Genomic DNA, 24,446 nt, shown 5'->3' with positions numbered 1-24,446 from the left:
GGAAAATTACCCAGATAAAAGGCATAAGCCAAGCTTTAATATAAATTTATTTATGATTCCATTATTCTTAAAAATCACTAGTAATCATTAGAAATTAGGTACTAAGTCCCAGGAATACAATCCAATTTTGAAATTATCACATGTATCATAATGTAATTATGTACTTACATTAAAGTATGGTCTGGCTATTATAAAGAAGATATTGGGAAAGGGGGGCTTAAAGGTAGAAAAACAGGTTGCTGCTTTAATTTGTATTTATATTCAGATTATTTCTTTTCCAAACAAAATTCACAAGGCTTTTTTTCTTTAATTTTTTAGGAAACTCTTCAGTTTCTACATGCCCCTCCCCAAAGCATACGCTATTAGAGGCCAGGGTATCAGCACCTAGATCTTGGCCACTAATCCCATTCCTCCACTAAAAGGAACCATAGCTCCTTGGAGAAATGGCCAAGCAGAGTTGGGGCAGAGAGAGAAAGTGCCTGAAAAGGCTAACAGAATGTGGTGCTCCAAAAAACCAGTAAGACATTACAGAGACATAGGAGGCAGCTTGAAGGGACTCCAACTGGCCAAATCTGAGACAATTTGAGCACCACAATAATTAAGTTCAGTAATGAATTATAAACCATAAAACACAGAAATCAGTGAATTTATACCACTAACAAATAAATACAAACATACTTACATACATAGGGGAGGACAAAATTGATCTTGCTCATGGTGCCCACTGGAGGCTGTGGAATGAGTGCTGGAATCTGAAAACTATTTTTTTAGAACCATGATGGTAAAGATTGGTTCAGGGAAGAATTTTTAATAGACACTAAATCTAGGGGAAAGTTTTGAAGAAGAGGAGAATATTTGCACTATCTAAAAGTATCTTCCCAAAAATTGCTCATTATGTGCAAGGAAAAAAATAAAAATTGTACAGTGGAGAAATAGGACAAGATTAAAATTAACATCTCCAATGAGAAGCATGAACACCGTATACCTCTGGATGTGATATTCTAAAAACAGCATATCACTTAGGTGGTATTCCAATCAGGAACATATCACGTGAATTCAATCATGAGGAAACATCAGATAAACCCAAATGAGGAACTTTCTCTTCTTTCCAGACTAAAGAAATTACAAGAAATATAATCAAATGCAATATATAATCCTAGACTGGATCTTGTATCCAAGGAAAAAAATGCCAAAAAGAACATCATTTGGGTCAACTGACAAAAATAGAATATGAAAGATGGATTAAAGTACCTTGTCAATTTTAAATGTATTAATGTAGACAACTGTACTCTGCTGGTGTAAGAAAATACCTTTATTCTTTGGAAAAACAGTGAAATAATTAGGGGTAAAAGGTTGTGATATATAACTTATTATCCTGTGGTTTAGGGAAAAAAATATAGTTGATTCTCATTATAAGCAGTAGTTATGTTCTATAAAGTTGCTTCAAATGCTGATTAGTACGTACTGAACAACTGCTTCTTGGAGAAGTACAAGGTTAGGCTCCTGTGAGATTCTGGTCACAATATCTTCCTCACTTGATCAATACATAACTTTATTTCACGTGTGCGTCTGTGTAAATATGCCTCATTTGGGATCTATGTTGTTGATGCTGTAACATTGAGCTCATAGCCAACAGCATTACAACTCATGCCTGAATGAAGATCTAACAGTTTCTCTGTAAGGCACATCACAGCCTTCCTGCACTTAGGAACACTGGACAGTACTTCAGCTTTTTAAAATGGGGGCTGTTTTAAAAAGCCAAATCTCCAACATGAAGCACAAATATAGAAAAGTGTGGCAGTACATATACCAAGCAGAGCAAAACCTTGTTCAACCTCAGCTGGGAAAATAAATGTCACAGAACTCAAAGTTTTCACCACTCTGTACATGTCTATGAATGAGCACAAAAGATTTGCAAGGATAGATATTAGGGTTACAAATCAATTTTAGCAAGTAGGTAAATTCACAAACAGGGAATCTGCAAATAATGAAGAACAACTGTGTATGTATGTAGTCACATATACACACATGCATAAAGAGAGATGGAGGTGGGGAGAACAAATGAAAAAGTAAATGTGGTAAAATGAATCTGGGTAAGGGGTATACAGTATAACTGATCCTAATATGCTTGTTTATTTTTCAAATAAAAAGTTTTTTTAAAGTATAAGCTATCAGGGGGTGCAATGGTGGCTCAGTGGCAAAATTCTTGCCTGCTATGCCAGAAACCCTAGTTCAATTCCTGGAGCCTGCCCATGTTAAAAAATAAAAAAGTATAAGCTATCATTCATCTCTGACAAATGCACTAAAAAGGTCAAGTATCTTAAGTAAGAGCTTTTTATTTTTTAATTACTGTTTTACACATTAGTTTTGAAAAGTGAAATTAACTCACCTATTGTTTGGATGATAGCATTCTGCACAATTTTCTCATCATTGTCTTTGGAACTTGTGTTCAAGTTGGCAGTGCCTATAGACCCTCCCTGTAAATCATCTGCTTCAAATTCAACACTGAGACGCAGATGCTTCAGTAGGGTGTTAAAGACTTCTAGCACTGTGGGACCTGTAAAGGATTATCTGTGTGAGCAGACAGACTTTTCCAGTTATTATGTACTCAAAACCAACTCCCGTATTTCTTTACAGGGACTTCTGGTTATTTTCTAAGTAGATGGAAATACTTAATAAATTAAGAACTAACAGGACAAAAAGCAAATGAGAAAAACCTCAATAAGAAAGTCTCCTTGCTATAACAACAAATATTTACTGGGCATCAATGAGTAACTCACTGTGTGAATCTCTGAAACAAACCACAGAAAATTCATATATGTATATAAGAACTACCCCAAACTTTCCACCTATTTAATGTTGCCTATTCAAAATAATGTATACTAAGACAAGATTTAACTTGATTATTGGGCCAGAAACGACAAAATTATGATAAAATAGCTCACTACAGCATAGAAAATTGATTTTGCAGCTTTTGGGACTAAAAATGGAAGGATTTTCCTCAATTATTAGACAGAAACGAGCCAATTTATCCCAGAACTGGCTTTCTGCTATTAGTTCTATAAATCCTCTCCACATGTTTCCATGAATGCACCTATCACACTATCTTTTAATTAGTGGAGTTTATCTGTCTCCTACTCTTGACTCTCAGCTTTTCCAGGACAGGAAACCATGCTCCAAGTGCTTCTCCAATTGTACAGAGTTGAGCACAGTGTCTCACTCACAGCAGACATTCTATTATAAATGTGATGAATCAATGCATCATGTGTTTCATTTCATATTTCAAATAAAATAACTCTCCACTTAAATAACCTGCTTCCATCTCTTTCAGGTAAGTTACAAGATAAATAATGAAAAGTTTATATTCAAAATGCCAACTCTCATTTGATACTGCTTTCTCTATTAACATCATGATGGCGCAAAAGAAAGTTAGAATATTTCATTAGCTGATATATTTCTAGGCTGAATTTGAAATTAGAAAAATCATAACCAGATTATTCTCTTATATTCCATATTTCTACTATAGACCTTTCCATTCTTCTAATCATATACAAAAGAAATATCATGATATTAGACCTGTCCTTTCTCCTTGTTCCCTCTACAAGTAGTTATCAAATCCCGTTGACTTAACATTACTATTTCTAAGGGTGGCATCCAAAATCAGGTTATTTTATAATGATTAAATAGGATTGCCACCTGTTATCTCTATCTAATTCACTGTACATTTTACTGCTAGATGAATTTTCCTATAGCATATCTGTGATAAAGACTACAGTAAATCTTTAAAAATGCCAATCAGCTGTAGACTAAGTTTATGATCTAGCTAATATTTAACTTTTAAGTCATATCTTGACTTCTTTGACACTAACGCATATCAAAATGGGTTACATAATTTTCCTGATCCTGCTCTGAACCAGTTTTCTTATACTTGATCAAATTCTGCCTTGTATTACATTATTAGGTGAAGTTTTATAACCCCCAAGTAAATTCTAAGTTTTTTAGATCTGTATTCTCCCAAACACATAGTTGGTATTCAAAACCTTTATAATTAGAATAAAAGAAGGGAAGAAACTGATTTGGAGGAAAATGCTAAAGCTGAACTATGCACTAAAGAAATCTAGGAATGAACATAAAGTTGCAAGATAAATTATAGCACATTTAAAAATGTGTAGCTACAGTCTCAGAGAAAGACTTTTCTATACAGTTATTCCTGCTGATAAACATTTTGAAACAGGCTGAGGCGTTGAATTTTTTTTTTTTAATTAGTACCCACCTATAGAACCTTTAGCAGCAATGGCAACAGCTTCTAACAGAACCTGAATAATGCCTGCTCGAACCCGTGGAGAGTCTTTTTTACGAGCATCAAGATGTCCTAGAATCTCCTGAATCACGTGATGAGAATACTGAGCCTAAAAGCAACCAAATAGTACAGAGATGTATATATGTGTATATTCATCCTGTATTCATAAGAAAAGAACATGTGACATTTAAATGTCCAATTGTAAGGGACATTAAATACGTTATGGTACTCACGTTATGGGATTGATGTAGCCATTAAAAAACATACTTAAAAAAACATACTTTTGAAGAATAAATAGGGATACTAGAAAATATTTGATACTTCAATAGAAAAAAAAGCAAAGTGCAAAATATTATGTCCATTAAAATTTAATGCTTGTTTCTGAAAGCATATTTTAAGACTAGACTTACATATAGCAAAATGTTAACATTGGTCACTTGAGAGATTTATGAGAAATTTACATTCTCTTTATATTTGTTTGTAATTTCCAACCCTTCAAAATGAGCATGTATACACTCCTGTAATTTAATAACAGGATAAATTGCTGTTTAAAAAAATAAACAGATTATATTATCTCTAGTACTTATCTCTTACTCCAACTAAATAGATATTATTTTCTATTGCGTATATCTAACAAACTTTAAGCTAATCAAGCGCAACTGTGAAAATGAAAAGTTGATTAATGTGTATTGGACAAAATTTAAATAAAGAAGATTTCAGAGGAGTCACAATATATAATAGCAATTTTATCACATATAAAGGAATTTGGTCAGTCACAGTGAATGATTATCAGGTCCTAATAAAAAAAGTATACTTAGCAAGACAAAACTTTATTTTTAACTCCAGTGAATCTTCTTTGATTTCTTTTAAAATAGTATACCTGAGCATATATCCATGAGCCACGTCTATTACCCTGTAACTCCCTTTGAAATGGACAGGTTTTTAAATTTTTTTTAATTGTGAAAAATAACATATATATATAAAAAGCAATAAATTTCAAAGCACATCACAACAACTAATTGTAGAACATATTTCTGAGTTTGGTATGGGTTACAGTTACATAATTTTAGGTTTTTCCTTCTGGCTGCTCCAAGATGCTGGAGACTAAAAGAAATATCAATATAATGATTCAGCAGCCATACTCTAAATGAATGCATTTAATATTAATAAACAGAGCCCAACACATAATAGTTACTCTGTCAAAAAAAAAAAAAAAATTCCCTTCATCTCTAGTAATACAACAGAAACACCACCTCCAGTATTTCTTGCATTTCTGATCTAAAACATCTACTTTTATACCAACACCAAGTAAAAGTTAAGTTTATATTTCTATCTTTACTTTTTACTTCACTTAAAACTATGTTAAAATTGAGCCAGCCAGCCAACCGTATCCAATGCAAAACTGAAAATCTTGCTGAGGAAACTTCATGCTTTTGATGTATGAACCTTATGTAATTAGAATCTGCCTTATAAGTAGGGTAATCATTTGCTTCAAGGTCCAAACCAGGGCACATGAAAGAGTGACTGAGGGTGTTATCAATAATTACATAAAGCAGACCTATCCCAAGCAAATGGAAACACAGATTCTCTCCACTGATAAAGAAAAACTCAAGAATAAAATAAAGTATAAAAAAGAGCAAGGAAGAAAAAATACAAATAACAAAAAAAAAAAAAAAAGAAAAAAGAGCAAGGAGTGAAAGGAATGGAAATTCAAAGATGTTATACTTTATAAGGGTTTTTTTAAATCATTTTTATTGTGAAATATAACATACACACAAAGAAAAGAAAGAAAAAGCAAAAATTTTCCAAGTACATTTTAACAAGTAGTTACAGAACAGATTTCAGATTTCAGAATCTGTTATAGGTCACAATTCCATTATTTCAGATTTTTCCTTCTACATGCTCCAAAATAGTGGAGGCTAAAACAAGTATCAATATACTGCCTCAGCAGTTATGCACATGTTAAATCCAAAGGCGCCTTCTCCTTTGATCCTTCTTCCAATCTAAAGGGATCTTTGGGGAATGCCCCTTCTAACTTCTTCATGTTGAATGGGGTGTTGACAATAAAGGATAGGGGGATATAATTAGCTGGGAGTCTTGGGTTTCAGGATTTATCTGGCCCAGGAAGCCTCTGGAGGTTATAGGTTTCAAGAAAGTAAAGTTAGTCCATGAAACTTTAATAGAGTCTCAGTAAGAGCCCTAGGTGTCCTTAAGAGTTAACAGCAGTGATGTTGGTGGGGTTTGGCAAATGAAGGCAACTGGCAATACTTACTTGAAGCTTGCAAAAGAGTAGCCTGCAGAATAGCCTCTCGACTATTTGATCTCTCTTAGCCACTGATGCCTTATTTTGGTATACTTCTTTTCTCCCTTTTGGTCACAAAGGCTTTGCTAATCCCCCAGTGCGAGTGCCAGCCTCATCCTGGGGAGTCATCTCCCATGTTGTCAGGGAGATTTTCACCCCTGAATGTCAAGTCCCACGTAGTGGGTAGGGTGCTGATTTTCCTTTCCTTGAGTTGGGCTTACAGACAGAGAGGGCCCACATCTGACCAACAAAAGAGGTTTCCTGGAAGGAACTCTTAGGCCTCATTATAGGTAATCTTAGCTTCTCCCTACAGAAATAACTTTCATAAGGGTAGGCCTCAAAATGAAGGGCCTGGCCTATTTTCCTGGGTGTTCCCAACCCCGGATAGGAAAGTTTAATAGTGCTATATTTTTTCCTTTGGTCCCTTACAAGATTCTACCAATATTTTTAAATTATCAGCCCACCACAGTCTGGGATATATCCAAGTATTTACTACATTAAACTACACAGAATTGCAAGGCCTCATTCCCATTCCTAGCACAATGTGTTTGGACTGATTAAAGGAGCAATCCAGATAGGTTGATTTAGATTGTGTGTCACAGAAAATTTAGGATCTAGATATAATAAATCTCTCTGTCTTTGGTCTCATACAATAGGTGAAGCTCTAGAGTACATATACTATCATCTTTTGCTGTGTCTTCTGATGTACATTAGTCCCAACCAGAATGGCTTCATTTTTATCCCTATTTGAAGCCTGATCTATTTTTCGGTTACGCTGCTACTGTATGTACCGATGTTGATGTTCAGAGCTGCAGAACTTGAGCTCTGAGTCTTAGGTGTCACAGAATTACTCTAAATTCTAAGGAAATACCAGCTTATATACACATAGCTCAGTATCCAAGTCTAGAAAGACACAATTTCTAACTAAGTATGGCAGCTATAAGAGCTTACAATCTAGGCCCCAATTTTCAAGGATTTTCGGAAAGAGACTATAGCATAAGTGATTTTGTTTCTGGTTTATTTTACACAAAACATTGTCCTCAAAGTCCATGCAGTTCGTTGTGTGCGTCACATCATTCCTTTTTATAGTCGCCCTATATATATACACATTAATCACAGTTTGCTTTTTGGCTTCTCAGTCATTGTACCCTTCATGTGTTCGATACAATGATCATCATGGATAATGTCCAAAGTAAACAAAACATGTCTTATAGTGTCATTGCTTGGTTGTACCATCAGCAGCACTCTCAATGTTAGACAATTTCCAATGGTCTATAATGACAATGCACTGATGGACACAGCCTTTCCAAATATCAAATCAACACTTCCCCTAATCTCTTGTCCTTCCACCCAATTATTTAACTATGGTATTGCTGTGGTACTGTTGATGTCTGCTAATTATAAGCCACAGTATGCTATTTTAGTTTTCCCCTATTCTCCTGTATTATTGACTCTGTGCAAGATCAAACCTTTGAAGTAGTTCATGCAAGAACTTATTGATAGTTGTAGAGTTAATCAATAGGCTACATGGTACTACACATCCCCTTTTAATCATGTTCACCTTCAATATGACAGCGTTATTATATCCCCACTAATTTTCTACCATCACTTCTGTCCTTTCCCTTACATTTAAATTCAACTTCATAAGATAACCTTCCCCCCATCTCTAGCTTCTGTGTAACTCTAGGTCAACTATATTCTATAGTATAAACCTCTGAGATTACCTTGGCCAAAAGTCCTAATAGTGAAATCATACAGCATCTATCCTTTCCTATCTGACTTATTTCATTCAGCATTATGCCCTCAAGGTTCATCCATGTTGTCCCATGTTTCAGGACCTCATTTCGTTTTACTGCTGCATAATATTCCATTGTATGTATGTAGGTATGTATATATATAATATATCTATATATATACACATACACACACATATACATATATATATATATACACCACATTTTGTCTATCCACTGGTCTGCTGATGGGCACTTGGATTGCTTCCATCTTTTGGCAATTGTGAATAGTACCACTATGAACATTGGCGTGCAAATGTTTCTTCATACCACTGCTCTCAGTTCTTCAGGGTATATACCGAGAACTGGTATTGCCAGTTCATGGGGCAACACAATATTTCATTTTCTGAGGTACTGCCAAACTGTTTTCCACAGCAGCTGTGCCATTATACATTATCACCAACAGTGGATATGTGTTCCAATTTCTCCACATCCTCTCCAACATTTGCTGTTTTCTGTTTAAGAACAATCATTGTTATGGTTATGAGGTAGTATCTCATTGTCATCTTGATTTGCATTTCCCTTATAGCTAAAGAAGATGAGCATCTCTTTATGTACTTTTAATGAATTTGCACTTACTCTTCAGAAAAGTGTCTATTCATATTCTTTGCCTATTTTATAATAGGATTGTTTGTTCTTTTGTTATTGAGTTGTATAATGTCTTTATGTACACAGGGCATCAAATCATTATCTGATAAATGGTCTCCAAATACTTCCCCCCCCCATTGAGTTGGCTGCCTCCTCACCTTTTTGACAAAGTCCCCTGAAGCATAGATTTTGACTTGAAGGAGTTCCCATACGTCTGTTTTTTCTTTTGTTGCTTTTGCTTTGGGTAAAAGTTTAAGAGGCTACTGCCTATTGTTAGGTCTTGAAGATGTTTCCTACATTTTCTTTTAGGAGTTTTATGGTACTGGCTCTTAGATTTAAGTCTTTGATTCCATTTGTGTATATCATGTAAGGTAGGGGTCCTCCTTCATTCTTTTGACAAGTGATACCCAGTTCTCCCACGCCCATTTACTCAGAAGACAATTCTGTCCCAGTTTAGTGGATTTGGAATCCTTGTTGAAGATCGACTTACCACAGATTTGGCAGTCTATTTCTGCACATTCGATTTGATTCCATTGGTTACCTCTGTGCCAATAACACTGTTTTGACTACTGTGGCTTTATAGTAGGCTTTAAAATCAGAACGTGTAATCCTCCAGCTTCACTCTTCATTTTTAGGATTGTTTTAGCTATTCAAGGTTCTTTCCCTTCCAAATAAATTTGGTAACCAGCTTTTCCAAGTCTTCAAAATGGGTTGTTGGAATTTTGATTAGTTTTGCATGAATCTGTAAATCAATTTCAGAAGAACTAACACGTTAATATTCAACTTTCCCATCCATGAGCATGGGATGTCTTTCCCATGCTCATGTATTTGGGTCAATTTTTTACTTCTTTTAGTAGTGTTTTATACTTTTCTATGTACAAGTCCTTATTCCTAGATCCTTGATTCTTTTGATTGCTCTTTTGAATGGACTTTTTTCCTTAATTGTCTCCTCAGTCAGGTCTTTACTTGTGTAAAAAAAATTACTGATTTTTGCACATTAATCTTATATCCCAATACTTTGCTTAATTTCTTTATTAGCTCAAGTAGCTTTATTGTAGATTTCTCTGGGTTTTCAAAATACAGGATCATGTCATCTGCAAATAATGAAAGTTTTACTTCTTCCTTTCTGATCTGGATGCCATTTATTTCCTTCTCCTGCCTGACTGCTCTAGCTAGGAGTTCTAGTGCAATGCTGAGTAACAGTGGTGATGATGGTCACATTTGTCTTGATCCCAATCTTAGGGGTAATGCTTTCGATTTCTCACTATTAAGTATGATGCTGGCTATAGTTTTTCATGTATGTGCATTACTGTGCTGAAGAAATTTCCTTTGATTCCTACATTTTGAAGTGTTTTTATCAGGAAAGGATAATGAATTTTGTCAAATGATTTTTCTGTGTCAAATGATGTGATCAGGTGATTTTTCCCTTTTGATTTCTTAATGTGCTATTATGTTGATTGATTTTCTTGTGTCGAACCACCCTTTCATTTCTAGTGTGAGCTCCACCTGGACATGATGTATAATTCTGTTGATGTGTCATCATTGGATTTGATTGGCTAGTATTTTGTGGAGAATTTTTGCATCAATTTTCATTAGGGAGATTGGTTGTCAGTTTTCATTTCTTGTAGAGTCCTTATCTGGTTTTGGTATTAGAGTGATGTTAACCTCATGAAATGAGTTAGGTAGCATTCATTTTACCTCAATTTTTTGAAAAACTTTGAGCAGGACTGGTGTTACTTCTGCTTGGAATATGTGATAAAATTCCCCTATGAAGCCATCTGGCCATGGGTTTTTCTTTTTTAGGAAGATTTTTGATGACTGAATCTCTTTACTTATAATTAGTTTGCTGAGATCTTGCATTTGTTCTCAAGACAGTATAGGTACTTTGTGTGCTTTTAGGAATTTGTGCATTTTATCTAAGTTGTCTACTTTGTTGGTGTGTAGTTGTTCATGGTATACTATTAGGATATATTTTTTTTCTTTAGGGTCCATGGTTAACAACCCCCTCTCTGATTTTTTTAATTTGCATCCTCTCTCTTTTTTTCTATGTCAGCCTAGCCAGGGCCCATCAATTTTAGCAGTATCTTAAATACATCATACCACTGCCTTCTTGACTCCATGGTGTCTGTCGAGCAGTCCAAACTCAGTCTTATGTGGTTTCCCTTGTATGTCATGAATTGCTTTTCTCTTGCTGCTTTCAAAACTTTCTGCTTCAACATCTGATAATCTGCTTAGTATGTTTCTTGGAGTAGGCTTGGATTTATTCTATTTGGGGTTCATTAGGCTCCTCTGGTTTGTATATTTATATCTTTTATAAAGACCTGGAAGTTTTCCCCCATTATATCTTTAACTAACCTTTCTAGCCCTTTACTCTTCTTTTCTTCTTCTCAGACACTGAAGATTCTTATATTTGTGTGCTTCACATTGTCCATGATTTCCCTGAAATTCATTTCCATTTTTCCACCTTTCTTGCCATTTGTTCTTTTGTGGGCTCGAGTTCGATTGTTCTGTATTCTAGCTTGCCTATTCTTCTTACTGCTTCACGAACCTCATTTTGGATATATATAGTATATTTCTAATTTGGTCTACAATATCTATCATTTCTAGAAGAGCTGCTATTTTTCTATTTATTCTTTCAAATCTTCTTTATGCTCTTCTAATGGATCCTTAATGTCCCTTATGTCATTATAAATAGCCTTGATTAGTTGTTCCAAATTCCGTATCCTTTATGATTTGATTTAGTCATTAGGCTGGGTCATGTCTGCCTGAATCTTCACATTCTTTGTGCTTTTCTGTTGCATTCAGGGCATTTAATTATTTTAATAGGGTTATTTTGTAAGTTGATTTCCTCCACTCATTGAAGGTTTTGCATTTGGCTGGACTTCCATTGTAAATCTCCTTTTGCAACTGGCATGTCGGTAATTCCTTGCCAAACCAAGGCCAAGATCTCATGGAGGGGATACAGTTCTACTTGAGTGTCTATTAAAAGTGAGGCAGGGGTGCACAAGTAGTTTAGTGACAGATTACCTGCCTGCCACCCAGGAGACCTGGGCTTGACTCCCAAACCATGCACAACAACAAATTCTAGGTAGATAGGGATTTTGCCCGGCTGCCCTTACCACATCTTCCCAACAGGTGGGGCTCCTGAGCCACCTTTTCCCTGTCTCTCCTCCACAGTAGTGGTCAGCTTAGAAGGAAGATACGTGCGGCTGAGGGGACTGTTCACAGTGCACAGCAGAGAGAGTGGTCAGGTACGTGGGACAGGGCACAGCACCTGGCAGGGCAGCAGGCCACAGCACCCAATAGGATGGCTATTCGTGATGCCCAGGGGGTGGACTGGCAGAGCGACTTTTTGCTGTGGGTAACTAGGCACACCTCTGAGCTTCCCATCTGTGCTGCCAGCCGCAGGTTTGTGTGGGGAGGTTTCCCAAGATAGCTCCTGGGGCAGGGTGGAGTGCAGGGACGGTCCATTCCGTCAGACCCACAGATCCCTTGCACACCATAACCCATTCCAGGTGGGGTCTCAGTCAGAGAGACTCACCCCATTCTTCCTGTTCCAATCTCCCTACTTCTCTTGTCCAGACCCTCCCTATGAAATGCAGCGGACCCTCTCCAGTCACTCACACCATGGAACTGCACTTCTGGTCATTTGTTTCTATCCCCTTTCTGTTGTCTGACAGAGCAAGGGTGAATCCAGTGTACCCTACCTACTCTGCCATCTCTCCAGAAGACCACACTATATGGTTATTTTTATTTTTATTTTTTGACATGGACAGGCACTGGGAATCGAACTTGGGTCTCTGGCATGGCAGGCGAGAATCCTGCCTGCTAAGCCACCATTGCGCCCCACACTATATGTTTTTTAAATTAGGTTTACTGGGGAATCATTAAAATTCACCCTTATAATGATCTTTAAAGCAGTGTTTAATGGATCAATAGCTTGAAGAAGCAACAAGAGATACTGGTTATATATGTAAGCCCTAGAAATGGATTTCCTCAAGATCAAATTTTGTCTCCATCACTTAATAGCTCAATAGGGCACAGTTCAAGAAAGTTATTAAGCCTCTCTGTGCCTCACATCTAATATTTAAAAAAATAACAACAATCACCTCATAGAATCATCGTGGCAATTAAATGAGGTTATTTGCATAAAGCATCAAAAATAGTGTGTCTATAATATGAAAAGCACATAATAAATATTATTTTTACTACTCCTCAAATGATGTTTCCAGGGATAATACAGAGTGTGAATATAACAATATGGATGATAAAAGCCTTTTCATTCAGAGGTAACCAAGTGCTAGTGACTGCTCTAAGGTCTTTATTTACATTATCCCATTTCTTCCAAATAAACAGCCCTATGAGGTAGATTTTGGTCAATTACTCTGTGCATGTCACAGTGCAAATAAGATACATTTTCAAAAGTTAGGTGACCTGCCCAAGGTCATACAAAATAAGGTATGATGCCCTAAATGCAAATACAAGTCTGATCCCGGAGCCCAGTTTTTAAGCACATCATCTTACACCTTCAAGAAGTTGACTTAACACAAAAGATAAACCTTAAAGAGAAGGTTTAAACAAAATACTTTCCCTAAATCACTGTTTTTTTTTTCCCCACATAGGCAGGCACCAGGAATCAAACCCAGGTCTCAGGCATGGCAGGTAAGAATTCTGCCACTGAGCCACCGTCATATGCCCTAAATCACAAATTTTGAAACTATATTTAAATAATCCCATAAAAATGTTAAATCCTGATCAGAGCTAGCAAGTTCAATATTTTATGCAAAGACATTAAAATATTACTTAAGAATTGAGGTTTACTCTTGTGAAGCTTATGCAAGTAGCAAAGAAGCTTAGCCTACCTATAGGTATGCCTGAGAGTTACTTCTGGAGGACCTCTTTTGTTGTTCAGATGTGGCCTCAGTCTTTCTAAACCCAACTATGTAACTGAAATCATTGCCCTCCCTCCACGTGGGTCGTGACATCCAGGTGTGAAAATCTCCCTGGTGGCATGGGATATGACTCCCAGGGATGAATCTAGATCTGGCACCATGGGATCAACAACCTATCCTGGCCAAAAGAGGGAAAAGAAATGTAACAAGCCAGGTTATCAGTGTCAGAGAGAGTTCAAATAGAGTCAAGAGGCTACTCTGGGGGTTGCTCTTAGGCAAGCTTCAGTTAAGCCTTGCTACCTATCATAACCTGCCAAACCCCAATCAGGACCATTCCAGCCAATCCTAAAGAACACCTAGGGCAATATATAAGATTCCACAAGGGTTCCAGGCACTAGAGTAATTTGCCAGAAACCTACAACCTCCAGATGGGTTCCTAGACCAGGTAAGTTCTGAAACCCAGAGGGCCCAGCCTCTCCAGAACATCAGATAGTTCATTCTCTCTACCCCATATTAGTGACAGACTCTTCCAAAATGAAAAAGTTAGAATGGCCACAGCCAAACACCCCTAAAAAAGAGGGACAGAAAGATCAAAGGTGATGATGGAGTTATACAGAGAAGATAGGATTTAACAAATGAATATGATTGTTGAATCATTAAATTGGTATCTCTTTTAGTCTCCAGTATCTCAGAGCAGACAGAAGTAAAACCTAAAATTGTGGAATTGTAAGCCATGCCAAACTCTGAAATATGTTCTACAACTAATTGTGGTGATGTGCTTAGAAATTTACTGCTTTTTTTGTATATATGTTATTTTTTACAAAAAAAGGAAAAAAAAGTTGATTGTGATGATAAAAAAATATTTATTCCTTCTAGTCTCTTATATTCTGTATCTGAGAGGATCATATGGTAACCCATGACAAACTCTGGGATCTGTCCTGTAACCACTTCTTGGAGAGTTATTTGAAAACTATCACTTCTTTCTTTCTTTCCTCTGTATATCTATCTATCTATCTATCTATCTATCTATCTATCTATCTATCTAATCTATCTATCTATCTATCTATCTATCATCTATCTATCATCTATCTATCTATCTATCTATATTATACAATAGAAAAGTTAAAATATATATATATATTACTTAAGAATTATTACTATATCAATTTTATGGTAAATGGAAATTAAAAGAATCCAATCCATCAATCAAATGTTGTTACTATCAACTACATGCTATTAAAAATATTAAATCCAATGCCTTTTTATCACAGAAATACTGTAGCACACTATTTCTTTTAACTGGATATCTCTTACACTTCACAAATAAGAAAATAGGTGGCAAATGAAAATACATGAGATAAAACAATTAAATAAAGAACACGTTTTATACCTTATAGTCTTATATATCTGTTTCATGACTTATATAGAAATAAAATTGCTTATATAAGTAAAATAAATATTTAACCAAACCTTACCTGAATAGAATACATTATAATTTTAAAGCAGTGAACTGCAAATTCATTGGGATCCCATAGTTTATGATGGTCTAAATGCCTGTAAATAATTAAAAAAATTACTTTGAGAATTCCCTATTTTTATTATACTTTCTTTCTCTAGAACTCTCAACAATATACAAAGTTTAACAGCCAAAATATATTATCTAAAGAAAGACATTTTTAAGACAAGGTTTCCTTCCATTTCCAAAAATATGATACATATTTGCTCCAACTACCAAACCCTGGCATAAAAGGACAACATGCTAGGGGGGAAATTATATATATGTAAGATTTTTAAACACGTAGATGAGCTGACAAGAATGATGAGTCCCTCGGCTCAAATTCTACAAGAAGATAAGGATTTATGACTCCTAAACAATGATATCCTCAGTGAATCGGGGAGATCTTCTGCAGTGGAAGGAAGACTGTCAAGAAGCTTACCTGTCTCAGCCTTGGTTCTGAAGAGAACGAGCAAAAATAAAAGTCTCTCCAGAGAAATCTACCATCACCCACAGGAAGGCTGTGACCAGGGAACGAGATGGAATTCACACCCTGTGGCTCAGAAATCTAAGACCAGACTGTAGTTCAGAGTGGTGATTGGGTAACAGTGCACTGATGCCTCCAGCAGAGCAAAACAGAAAACCTCCTCTACGGAGCACAACATAAATCCAGCCTCAAAAAATTCCTACAAATAAAGTTACAATGAATGTGAGCTCAAAATTAAAATTCACAGAACATACAAAGTAAATAAGGAGTGGCAGAATCCAATTCTTGAGAGCTGGAGATATTCTTAGAATTAATGGATTCAACTTTTAAAATTATTTATTTTCATATTTAGAGAAAGAAAAGGTGTTGAAATTATGGCAATGGAAAAAAAAGTATATCACAGATGACCAGACAGATTAAAAAAAAAAAAAAACCAACCAGATACAAGTTTCACATATGAAAAACTGTAATACTGACACTAGAAACTTAAAACAGTTTAAACATCAATTTGGCAAAAATGTTGACAGAATTAGTGACTACATCTAGAAAAATATCCTAGAATGCAGCATAGAGAAGCCAAAAAATTAAACAATATGCAAGAGAATGTAAAAGAACATGAAATACAGAGACAGAAAGCTTAATAAACACTTCTAATCAGAGTTCAAGAAAGAGAGCAAAGATAAGATGAGAAGAAGCTTTATTTAAGGAGCCATTAACAAAATTTCTAATTAAAAAACAAAACAAGAGAAATCCTAATTTTCAAATTTAGGAAATCCATAAAGACAAAGAGAAGATTTCAACAGCAATCTAAGAAAAATAATAGTTCGCTTCTCAAGGAAATAGAACTAAACTGTCACTTCCCAGTAGCAACAACAGAAGGCAGGGCAAAGCAAACAATACCTTCAAAGTATTGATTGAAAAGAAGTCTACAATGAGGGTAAAATAAAGGCATTCTATAAAAGAATTTTGGGAGGTTTTATTTCAAGAAAAAGGAAGTAAATTATTTGCAAAGAAAGGACAGAAATGACAAAAGGAATATTAAGCAAAGAAACTGAAAACTCTGATAAACAAATGGAAACACTGACTGAATAAAATAGTAATAATACCTAACTTACGGAGTTAAAAAAAAATTAACTAAAATACTAGCCAAAAACAAAGTCTAGAAGAGTTTAACCTGGTATTCCTAAGGAGAAAGGAAAAATAAAATACTTAAATTTAAAATTTATATAAAAAATGAATGTTAAGTTTCCTAAGCCTCAATAAAAAAAAAAAAAAAAAAAAGAGAAATTGATACAGAAAAGGCATTCCAAAAAATTGTGATTTTAAAAACAGGCGTTAAGCTAGAAATGAGAGAATGTCTTAAACCAATAAAGGTTTTCTATTTTAAAAATAAATAATAAAATCTCAACAACATCAAACTCAATGCAAAATGTTAAAATTGTTCCCTTCAAATAGGAACAAGACTAGATCAATATTACCATTTTACTTCACAATACAGTGAGTATAATATGATAAGAACTAAAAGTTACAGGAAAAAATAAGCAAAAGGTGTAAGGATAGGAAAGAAACAAAGCTATCATTAGCCACAAATGATTAAAGACAGAAAATTCAAAAAAATCTTAAAACACATTCTTAGAATTAATGAGAATTTATACAAAAATCAGCCAGTAGAAGATTCATACATAAAAATCAACTTCATTTATGTAAATAACCAAAAACGCAATTTTTAGATGACTTTTTCTATAGCAAAAAAAAAAAAAAAAAAGATCTAATAAAAGACCCTCATGAGATTATTATAAAACTTTACAGAAAGACATTAAACACCTAAGTAGATGAAGGGACTCAGCACCATCAAGATGTCAATTTTACCCATTTGGAAATAACAGAAATTTTAAAAGAAAGTTGGGACCTAGATATATAGACTTGGACTTAATTAAAATGTTAGTAAGTAATTATAATCATGAAAATAAAAGAAATTTTAGAATGAGAAATGAAGAAATTCTTGGAGAAAAATACTAAGGAGTTAAGTGAAAAGGGAGACCAGGAATAAAGCCAGCCAGTGAGACAGGAAAGAAGAGTGTAAAATGTTTGAGGTCAAATGCACTGGTCACTTTCATAAGAGGAGTTACAACATATTGATGGGGTTAGAAGCCACAGTGCAGTGTGACAAGGAGCATGGAAGGTAAGGGGGCAGAGGCAATAACCAGATACTATTTTTTTTTCTGTGAGTTCTGTAAGGAGAAAAAGAGGAAGTAATTTTAAAATAATAAACAATTTATCTGTAAAATAGAAGGCTCATCTCCTAAGGGACCATCCCCACTAATCCCCTGAAACCAGTAACTCTCAAATCATGCTTCTTAGATAACACGCATGAAAATCATCTTGGGATTTGATTAAAAACAACAAGCAGCAGCTTTCTAGACTCTCCTCTCATCCTCTCCCATAAGATACAAGGCATTGCGGCCCAAGATCTTTACACTTTCAACAAGCAACTCAGGAACACTAGGACTTCTGAGAATCACTGTCCTAGATTTCTATAAACAATTTCTCAAAAAACTCTTCTAAGGTAGGTAGGGAGTTTCATATTGAGGGTCACTGAGGCACAGTGGGGAAGAACAAGTAGAGTCACAAACAAACTCAACTACATGAGCTGTTTGAAAGCCAAAAAAATAAAACATCAGCTTAACCACTTCTAAAACAAGAACTGATCACAAAATACACCAGATCAGTCTGAACAAAAATTATTTTTTATGAACACTAGAGGGAGATCTATAAGAGGAGTACGATTAAGGTGTCAAAATTTTCGGCTGGAACACTTTCACTCAGATCTTTCAGAAAAAAACAATCCTTTATTTTTATATAAACAAAAATCATGAAGAAGATACTATAAATGGTATAAAAAAGCTCTAATAATATGTAAAATAAAACATTAGACATTAAAGTACTTTCCAGTTCCTTATTTTGAGCTACTTCCCTACAATCTCGGGTCAAATATATCCAATTTATACCACCAATTTTTGTGGAAAAGTTTAAGAAGCATGACCAAGCATGGAACTTTTATCAAAGCTTTTTTTTTAATCAAAGCTTTTTGACATTCTATCTCCAGATGTCTAATTTTATTTCCAAATGTCAAAGTTAAATTTCAACAGCATTTTACAAATGTCGAGGAAAAAATTAGGCAATCTAAAGAACATAAAAAAGTTTATAGCCCTGGTTTAACTGTCTGTCTCAGTCTTCTCACCTACAAAGGTGTGTGAAGAATACCTTTTCCCCTGAGGATAACTATACTGTGAGCGTTAAATGAGATAAAGCAAGAGAAATCATGAAGCACAATGTTTGACACTGAAAATGTTAACTCTGATCTCAACCTTTCATTTCTCTCTCATTTCCCCTGCTATTCCTGTGTCCAAATTTTGCCCATTATTCAACAACTATGGATGTGATGTGTAGTCTAAAAAATGTCAGGCTAATTTTTATAGGTTCTAAACATTCAAAAAGGATTTTTGATACTTAATTCATGACCATAACCTTATGATATAACTCTAACTGAAACACTGCACTTTATTCCTAATCTATTAAGTTTCCCAAACACTGAAACTTTGAGCTGAACACTTTCCACTAATAGTTTTTTGAACAGTTTAAAAACACAAAATAGGCAGATTCCTGGGTCAACTGTTATTTAAGAAGAGAGTGGAGAGAAAGAAAAACAAAAATGTTTTACACAGGAAACATATTATTAAAATCACATTTACCTTCATATTAATAATTTTCTTTTCAATGTAAAATTAAGTTTGATAATATATGAAACAATACGCAATAAGAATAGAATTTTTCAATGACACATGAACCAATATTTTCTTTTAGCTACAGTAAAAATGTTAGCTGTGTAGCTAATACCTTAAGAAATTAGTACCATATAGAAATATTTTGTCATTTATAAGGATTAGTCTTAAAACAAAATATTTTTTTTTAAAGAAAAACAAAAATATTTCATTTCTAGTTAATGGATGACTCCAGAAAGTGGCTGTGTGGCTGCAAGAAGGAATGAAGTCACGAGGCATGCAACTAGGTAAATGCACCTTTAGGACAGTATATTGAATGAAGTGTCAGAAACAAAAAGGCAAATATCATGCCTCACTCAGATGGACCGATTATAAAAGGCAAGTTTGGAGCACTTTAATCCAGAGCACAGGTGATCAGGTTGGGGCCTATTGTGAAGGTTTCTACATTGTAAGCTCTTACAGTAGTCACATCTATTTGCAGAGTCATAACTGTTATTTCCAAATTCTGAGATGCTGAGCTATTTGTGTGTGACCTGGTCATTCCCTGTGACACTGGGTATTTGTGTGACGCCTGAGACTCAGTGTTAGAGCTCTGAAGCTGTGAAAGTCAGCATTAGCCCATACAGCAGCTGCTTAAAAGTTGAAAAAGTGATCAGACTTTGAATAGAGATAGAAATGAAGCTGATACAGATAGGACTAAGGTAAATTAGAATATAGGGTAAAGGACGATATTATTTTAAAACTTCAACATCTGTGTAAGACCAAATGAAGGGATGTTTATTTGGTGCAAAATTTATATTTTTGGTAGCACATAATCTAATTCAACTTGTATGGTCAGTTTATTCAAATATCATAATTACATGGAATCTTTACCAGGGAGTGAGATCTTATTGGTTTGTTCAGGTTAGTGTGATGCCCCAGTATATCCCAGAGTAATTTGGGCAGAGAATAAAAAAGCGTTTGCAAAGTCCCTTTGGAGGATGGGGGAAAAAGGAGGAAATATTAAACTTCCCCTATGGGGAATTCCTGAAATTCTCACGAGCAGTGGTGACAATTAATTCAATAGGCTGAACCGCTGGTCTTGGGGCTTGCCCCTCAGACACTTATTCCTGCAAAGGAGAAGCTAAGCATACTTATGATTATGCCTCAAAATCACCCCGAGAACCTCTTTTGTTGCTCAGATGTGGCCTCTCTCTAAACCAACTTTGGAGGTGAACTAACTGCCCTCCCTGCTACATAGGATGTGATTCACAGGGGTGTAAATCTCCTTGGCAATGTAGGATAGGACTCCGGGGATGAGCTGGGACCTGGCTTCATGGGATTGAGAAAGCCTTCTTGACCAAAAGGGGAAAGAGACAAAATAAAGTTTCAGTGGCTGAGAGATTTCACAACAGAGTCGAGATGTTACCTTCTCTGTCTGATGCTCCTTGTATATAGGGTTTGGACAGATGAGTAAAAAAAATAAGGACAAAAAAATAAATAAATAATAGGGGGGATGAGGGTTAAAAAAATCAGGTAGATTGCAATACTACTGGTCAATGAGAGGGAGGAGTGAAGGGTATGTGATGTACGGGTTTTTTCTTTTTGTTTCTCTTTCTGGAGGGATGCAAATGTTCTAAAAATGATCATGATGATGAATACACAACTATGTGATGAAAGAGAAGAAGTGGTTCTGAAGATGGGAAAAAAATTGCTCTAGAAATTTTATTTTGCTTACAAAGAATGCTTTAGTTCAATATCGAAGCAGGTTCTTTATTTCAACCATTACTTAATCTAGTAAAGAAAATAACTGATTTAACAAATTTGAATATCACATTTTTTAAAAGCGGTCACAGAAGACATTTTCAGCATCTAGGACTTCTATAGAAGGACTTTTTTTTTTCCAAATAAAGCAGAACAGAGAAAACTGCAGGTTTAAACTAAAGTAAAGGAGAGTTAGGTGAAGTAAAAAAATAACCACCTGAAGTAAGGCATTTAGAAATAAAAGAGGTTGCAAAATTCCCTGAAATTAAAGTGAACTACTACTTATTCCAGACAGTTGAAATTCTGCTCTATTAAGAGACAGAAAACTTAAATTTTACTTACCTCCTCATGCATGCTACCGATTACTTCTCATCACAGTTCAGGTTCTTACAGAATTTTATTACAATACCTTCTTAATATATGGATCCTGGTTCAAATCCATCTTAAACAGCTCTACCTGATTAACTTTCACAAAGAACAATTCAGCTTATTTCTTAGTAGTACTTTCATAACCCCACAGAGTTTTTAAATAGTAGCTCTCAGATGATTTTTTAAGGGGATCACAGATCTCTTTTGATAATTTAACAATTCTCTAATTTTGAATATAATTTTGTGGTTTATATAGCTTCTTTAATTCAAGATCAACACTGAACCCTAGGGCTATGAACATCTACCTTAAAAAAAGAAATATGGATGTCATATTTAGTGTAATTTATTCATGACATAAAAATATTAAAATCATGAAGATATAAGACTTCAAGAGAAAATTACACAGCAAATGGTCAACAAATGGAAAACTAGCAAAAATTATGCAGACTATTATACAATAGAAGATTTGTTACATGTTGACTAAATAAGAACATGAAGGTTTTGATAGAGCTTGGGAGATAATGTCTAAAGGAGAAACTCAGAGTTCACAAATGCATTTTGCCTGAAGGATAGCATGTAAGTGCCAATGAGATATTTAACACCCTTTACTCTGATTAGTCACTAGCTATAAGTTGAAATTTACTCTCAGAATTAGATATGGTCTAATGCAGCCCAGATATGGCATAAAATCAAACAAACAAAAAAGCCAAAGAACAGATGCCATGGAGTGGGAGGAACTAACCACAGAAGTTAGTGAAACAAGACACAGCACACTTGGACTCTGTTTTGGTATTTTAGTGCACATATGCATTTCAGGTTTTAAAGAGAAATTCAAGTTGAATGATGCAGATATAAATATTTCATATTTAAAGGGGAATAAATGGGTTAAGTGGTTGAATCAGTATGATGTCTGACTCTGCTCCTTCCACAATGCTATACTGGTTCCATTAATAACTCCCTCATACAAGTAAAAAAGTACTCGTCTTCTGCAGATAAATTAAGAGTTAACAGAGCAAAGCCACAAATAAACAGGAAAACTGTCACTACTTACGCAAAAACTGGTCTGACAGCATTATTCATATTCCCAAAGGTTGCCCGACCCAGAAGTTCTCTGAAGCAGTTCTCAGCCAACACAGAAGGATTCTCTTCTTTCTCAGCTGTGGAAGGAGAAGAAGGAGGGCCTATTCGACTGAAAATGAGAGAGAAAAACTAAGGTAAGAATCCTGACACAAGTTCTAACAGAAGGGAATGGATCTTACCTCTCAGAAATGTTAAAATGACATTTTCTTTTTATCCTGAAACAACTTAAAACAATTCTAAATCCATGAATATAACGCCACTAAAGTTATTCATATCATCTTTCAAATAGAATTAAATTGAGCTGCATAACTTCTTTGCAACAAAACATCCTTGACATAGATAATATACGCAACAGCAGCCGGAGTTACTCCCTTCCCAGGCCGGCTGGGAGAATTGGAGAGGCGGTCCCCTGAAACCAAGGCGGCTGGCACCCACACCACGCGCAGCCCCCCGGACCAACTGAGAGAATTGGATCGGAAATCCCCAGGCCGTGGAGAACGGTGACGGGTGGGGGAGGCCCCTTCCAAACCCGTGACTCCCGGGGAACGTGCACTCTCTCGGGCGGGCCGCTGCCGCTGGCGCCCTCCCGCCACGCTTGTTGCCCAGGGCCAACTAGGAAATTCGGACGGGCTCTTTCCCGGGCTGCGGCGACCAGCAACCCTCCCTGCGTTCAGACCCCGGGCCGGCTCAAGCCGCTTCGGATAGCGAACCCCCCGGACGGCGAGAGTTTTCCAAAGTTTAAGGTCCCACAGCACCTTTTACTGGTGGGACCTGCAGACAAATGTGTGCCACGAGCGCCACCTACTGGGCAGGATAAGAAAAACAGAACCCAGAGATTTCACAGAAAAATCTTCCAAACTTTTGGATCCAATACCCAGGGAAATCTGTCTAAATGCGCAGACGCCAACAGATGATAACGGATCACGCTCAAATAATTGAAAATATGGCCCAGTCAAAGGAACAAACCAATAGTTCAAATGAGATACAGGAGCTGAGACAACTAATGCTAAATATACGAACAGAAATGGAAAACCTCTTCAAAAACGAAATCGATAAATTGAGGGAGGACATGAAGAAGACATGGGCTGAACATAAAGAAGAAATAAAAAAACTGAAAAAACAAATCACAGAACTTATGGAAGTGAAGGACAAAGTAGAAAAGATAGAAAAAACAATGGATACCTACAATGATAGATTCAAAGAGACAGAAGATAGAATTAGTGATTTGGAGGATGGAACATCTGAATTCCAAAAACAAACAGAAACTATCGGGAAAAGAATGGAAAAATTTGAACAGGGTATCAGGGAACTCAAGGACAATATGAACCGCACAAATATACGTGTTGTGGGTGTCCCAGAAGGAGAAGAGAAGGGAAAAGGAGGAGAAAAACTAATGGAAGAAATTTTCACTGAAAATTTCCCAACTCTTATGAAAGACCTAAAATTACAGATCCAAGAAGTGCAGCGCACCCCAAAGAAATTAGACCCAAATAGGCGTTCTCCAAGACACTTACTAGTTAGAATATCAGAGGTCAAAGAGAAAGAGAGGATCTTGAAAGCAGCAAGAGAAAAACAATCCATCACATACAAGGGAAACCCAATAAGACTATGCGTA

General features: G+C 35.7%; 1 protein-coding gene across 8 annotated transcripts in view; it reads right to left on the bottom strand.

Annotated features, from left to right (window-relative positions):
• Window positions 1-24,446, bottom strand: part of EFR3A (EFR3 homolog A) — a 163,400-nt gene that overhangs the window by 42,863 nt on the left and 96,091 nt on the right. For all 8 annotated transcript variants that reach the window (XR_013178526.1, XR_013178527.1, XR_013178528.1 and 5 more), the window contains 4 exons: window positions 22,803-22,940; window positions 15,351-15,429; window positions 4,274-4,409; window positions 2,390-2,557 (listed from right to left, as the gene is read on the bottom strand). Coding sequence is in view for 5 of the 8 variants with exons in the window: in XM_077167678.1 (XP_077023793.1) it covers window positions 2,390-2,557; window positions 4,274-4,409; window positions 15,351-15,429; window positions 22,803-22,940 (521 nt within the window). In the remaining 3 variants the exon portion in view is untranslated. The remainder of the gene's footprint in view (window positions 1-2,389; window positions 2,558-4,273; window positions 4,410-15,350; window positions 15,430-22,802; window positions 22,941-24,446) is intronic.

The sequence above is a fragment of the Tamandua tetradactyla genome, chromosome 6, assembly GCF_023851605.1.
Source record: "Tamandua tetradactyla isolate mTamTet1 chromosome 6, mTamTet1.pri, whole genome shotgun sequence".
In the NCBI taxonomy this organism is placed as follows: Eukaryota; Metazoa; Chordata; class Mammalia; order Pilosa; family Myrmecophagidae; genus Tamandua; species Tamandua tetradactyla.
Note: the sequence above shows the minus strand (reverse complement) of the source record. Positions and strands in the feature narration are given on the sequence as shown.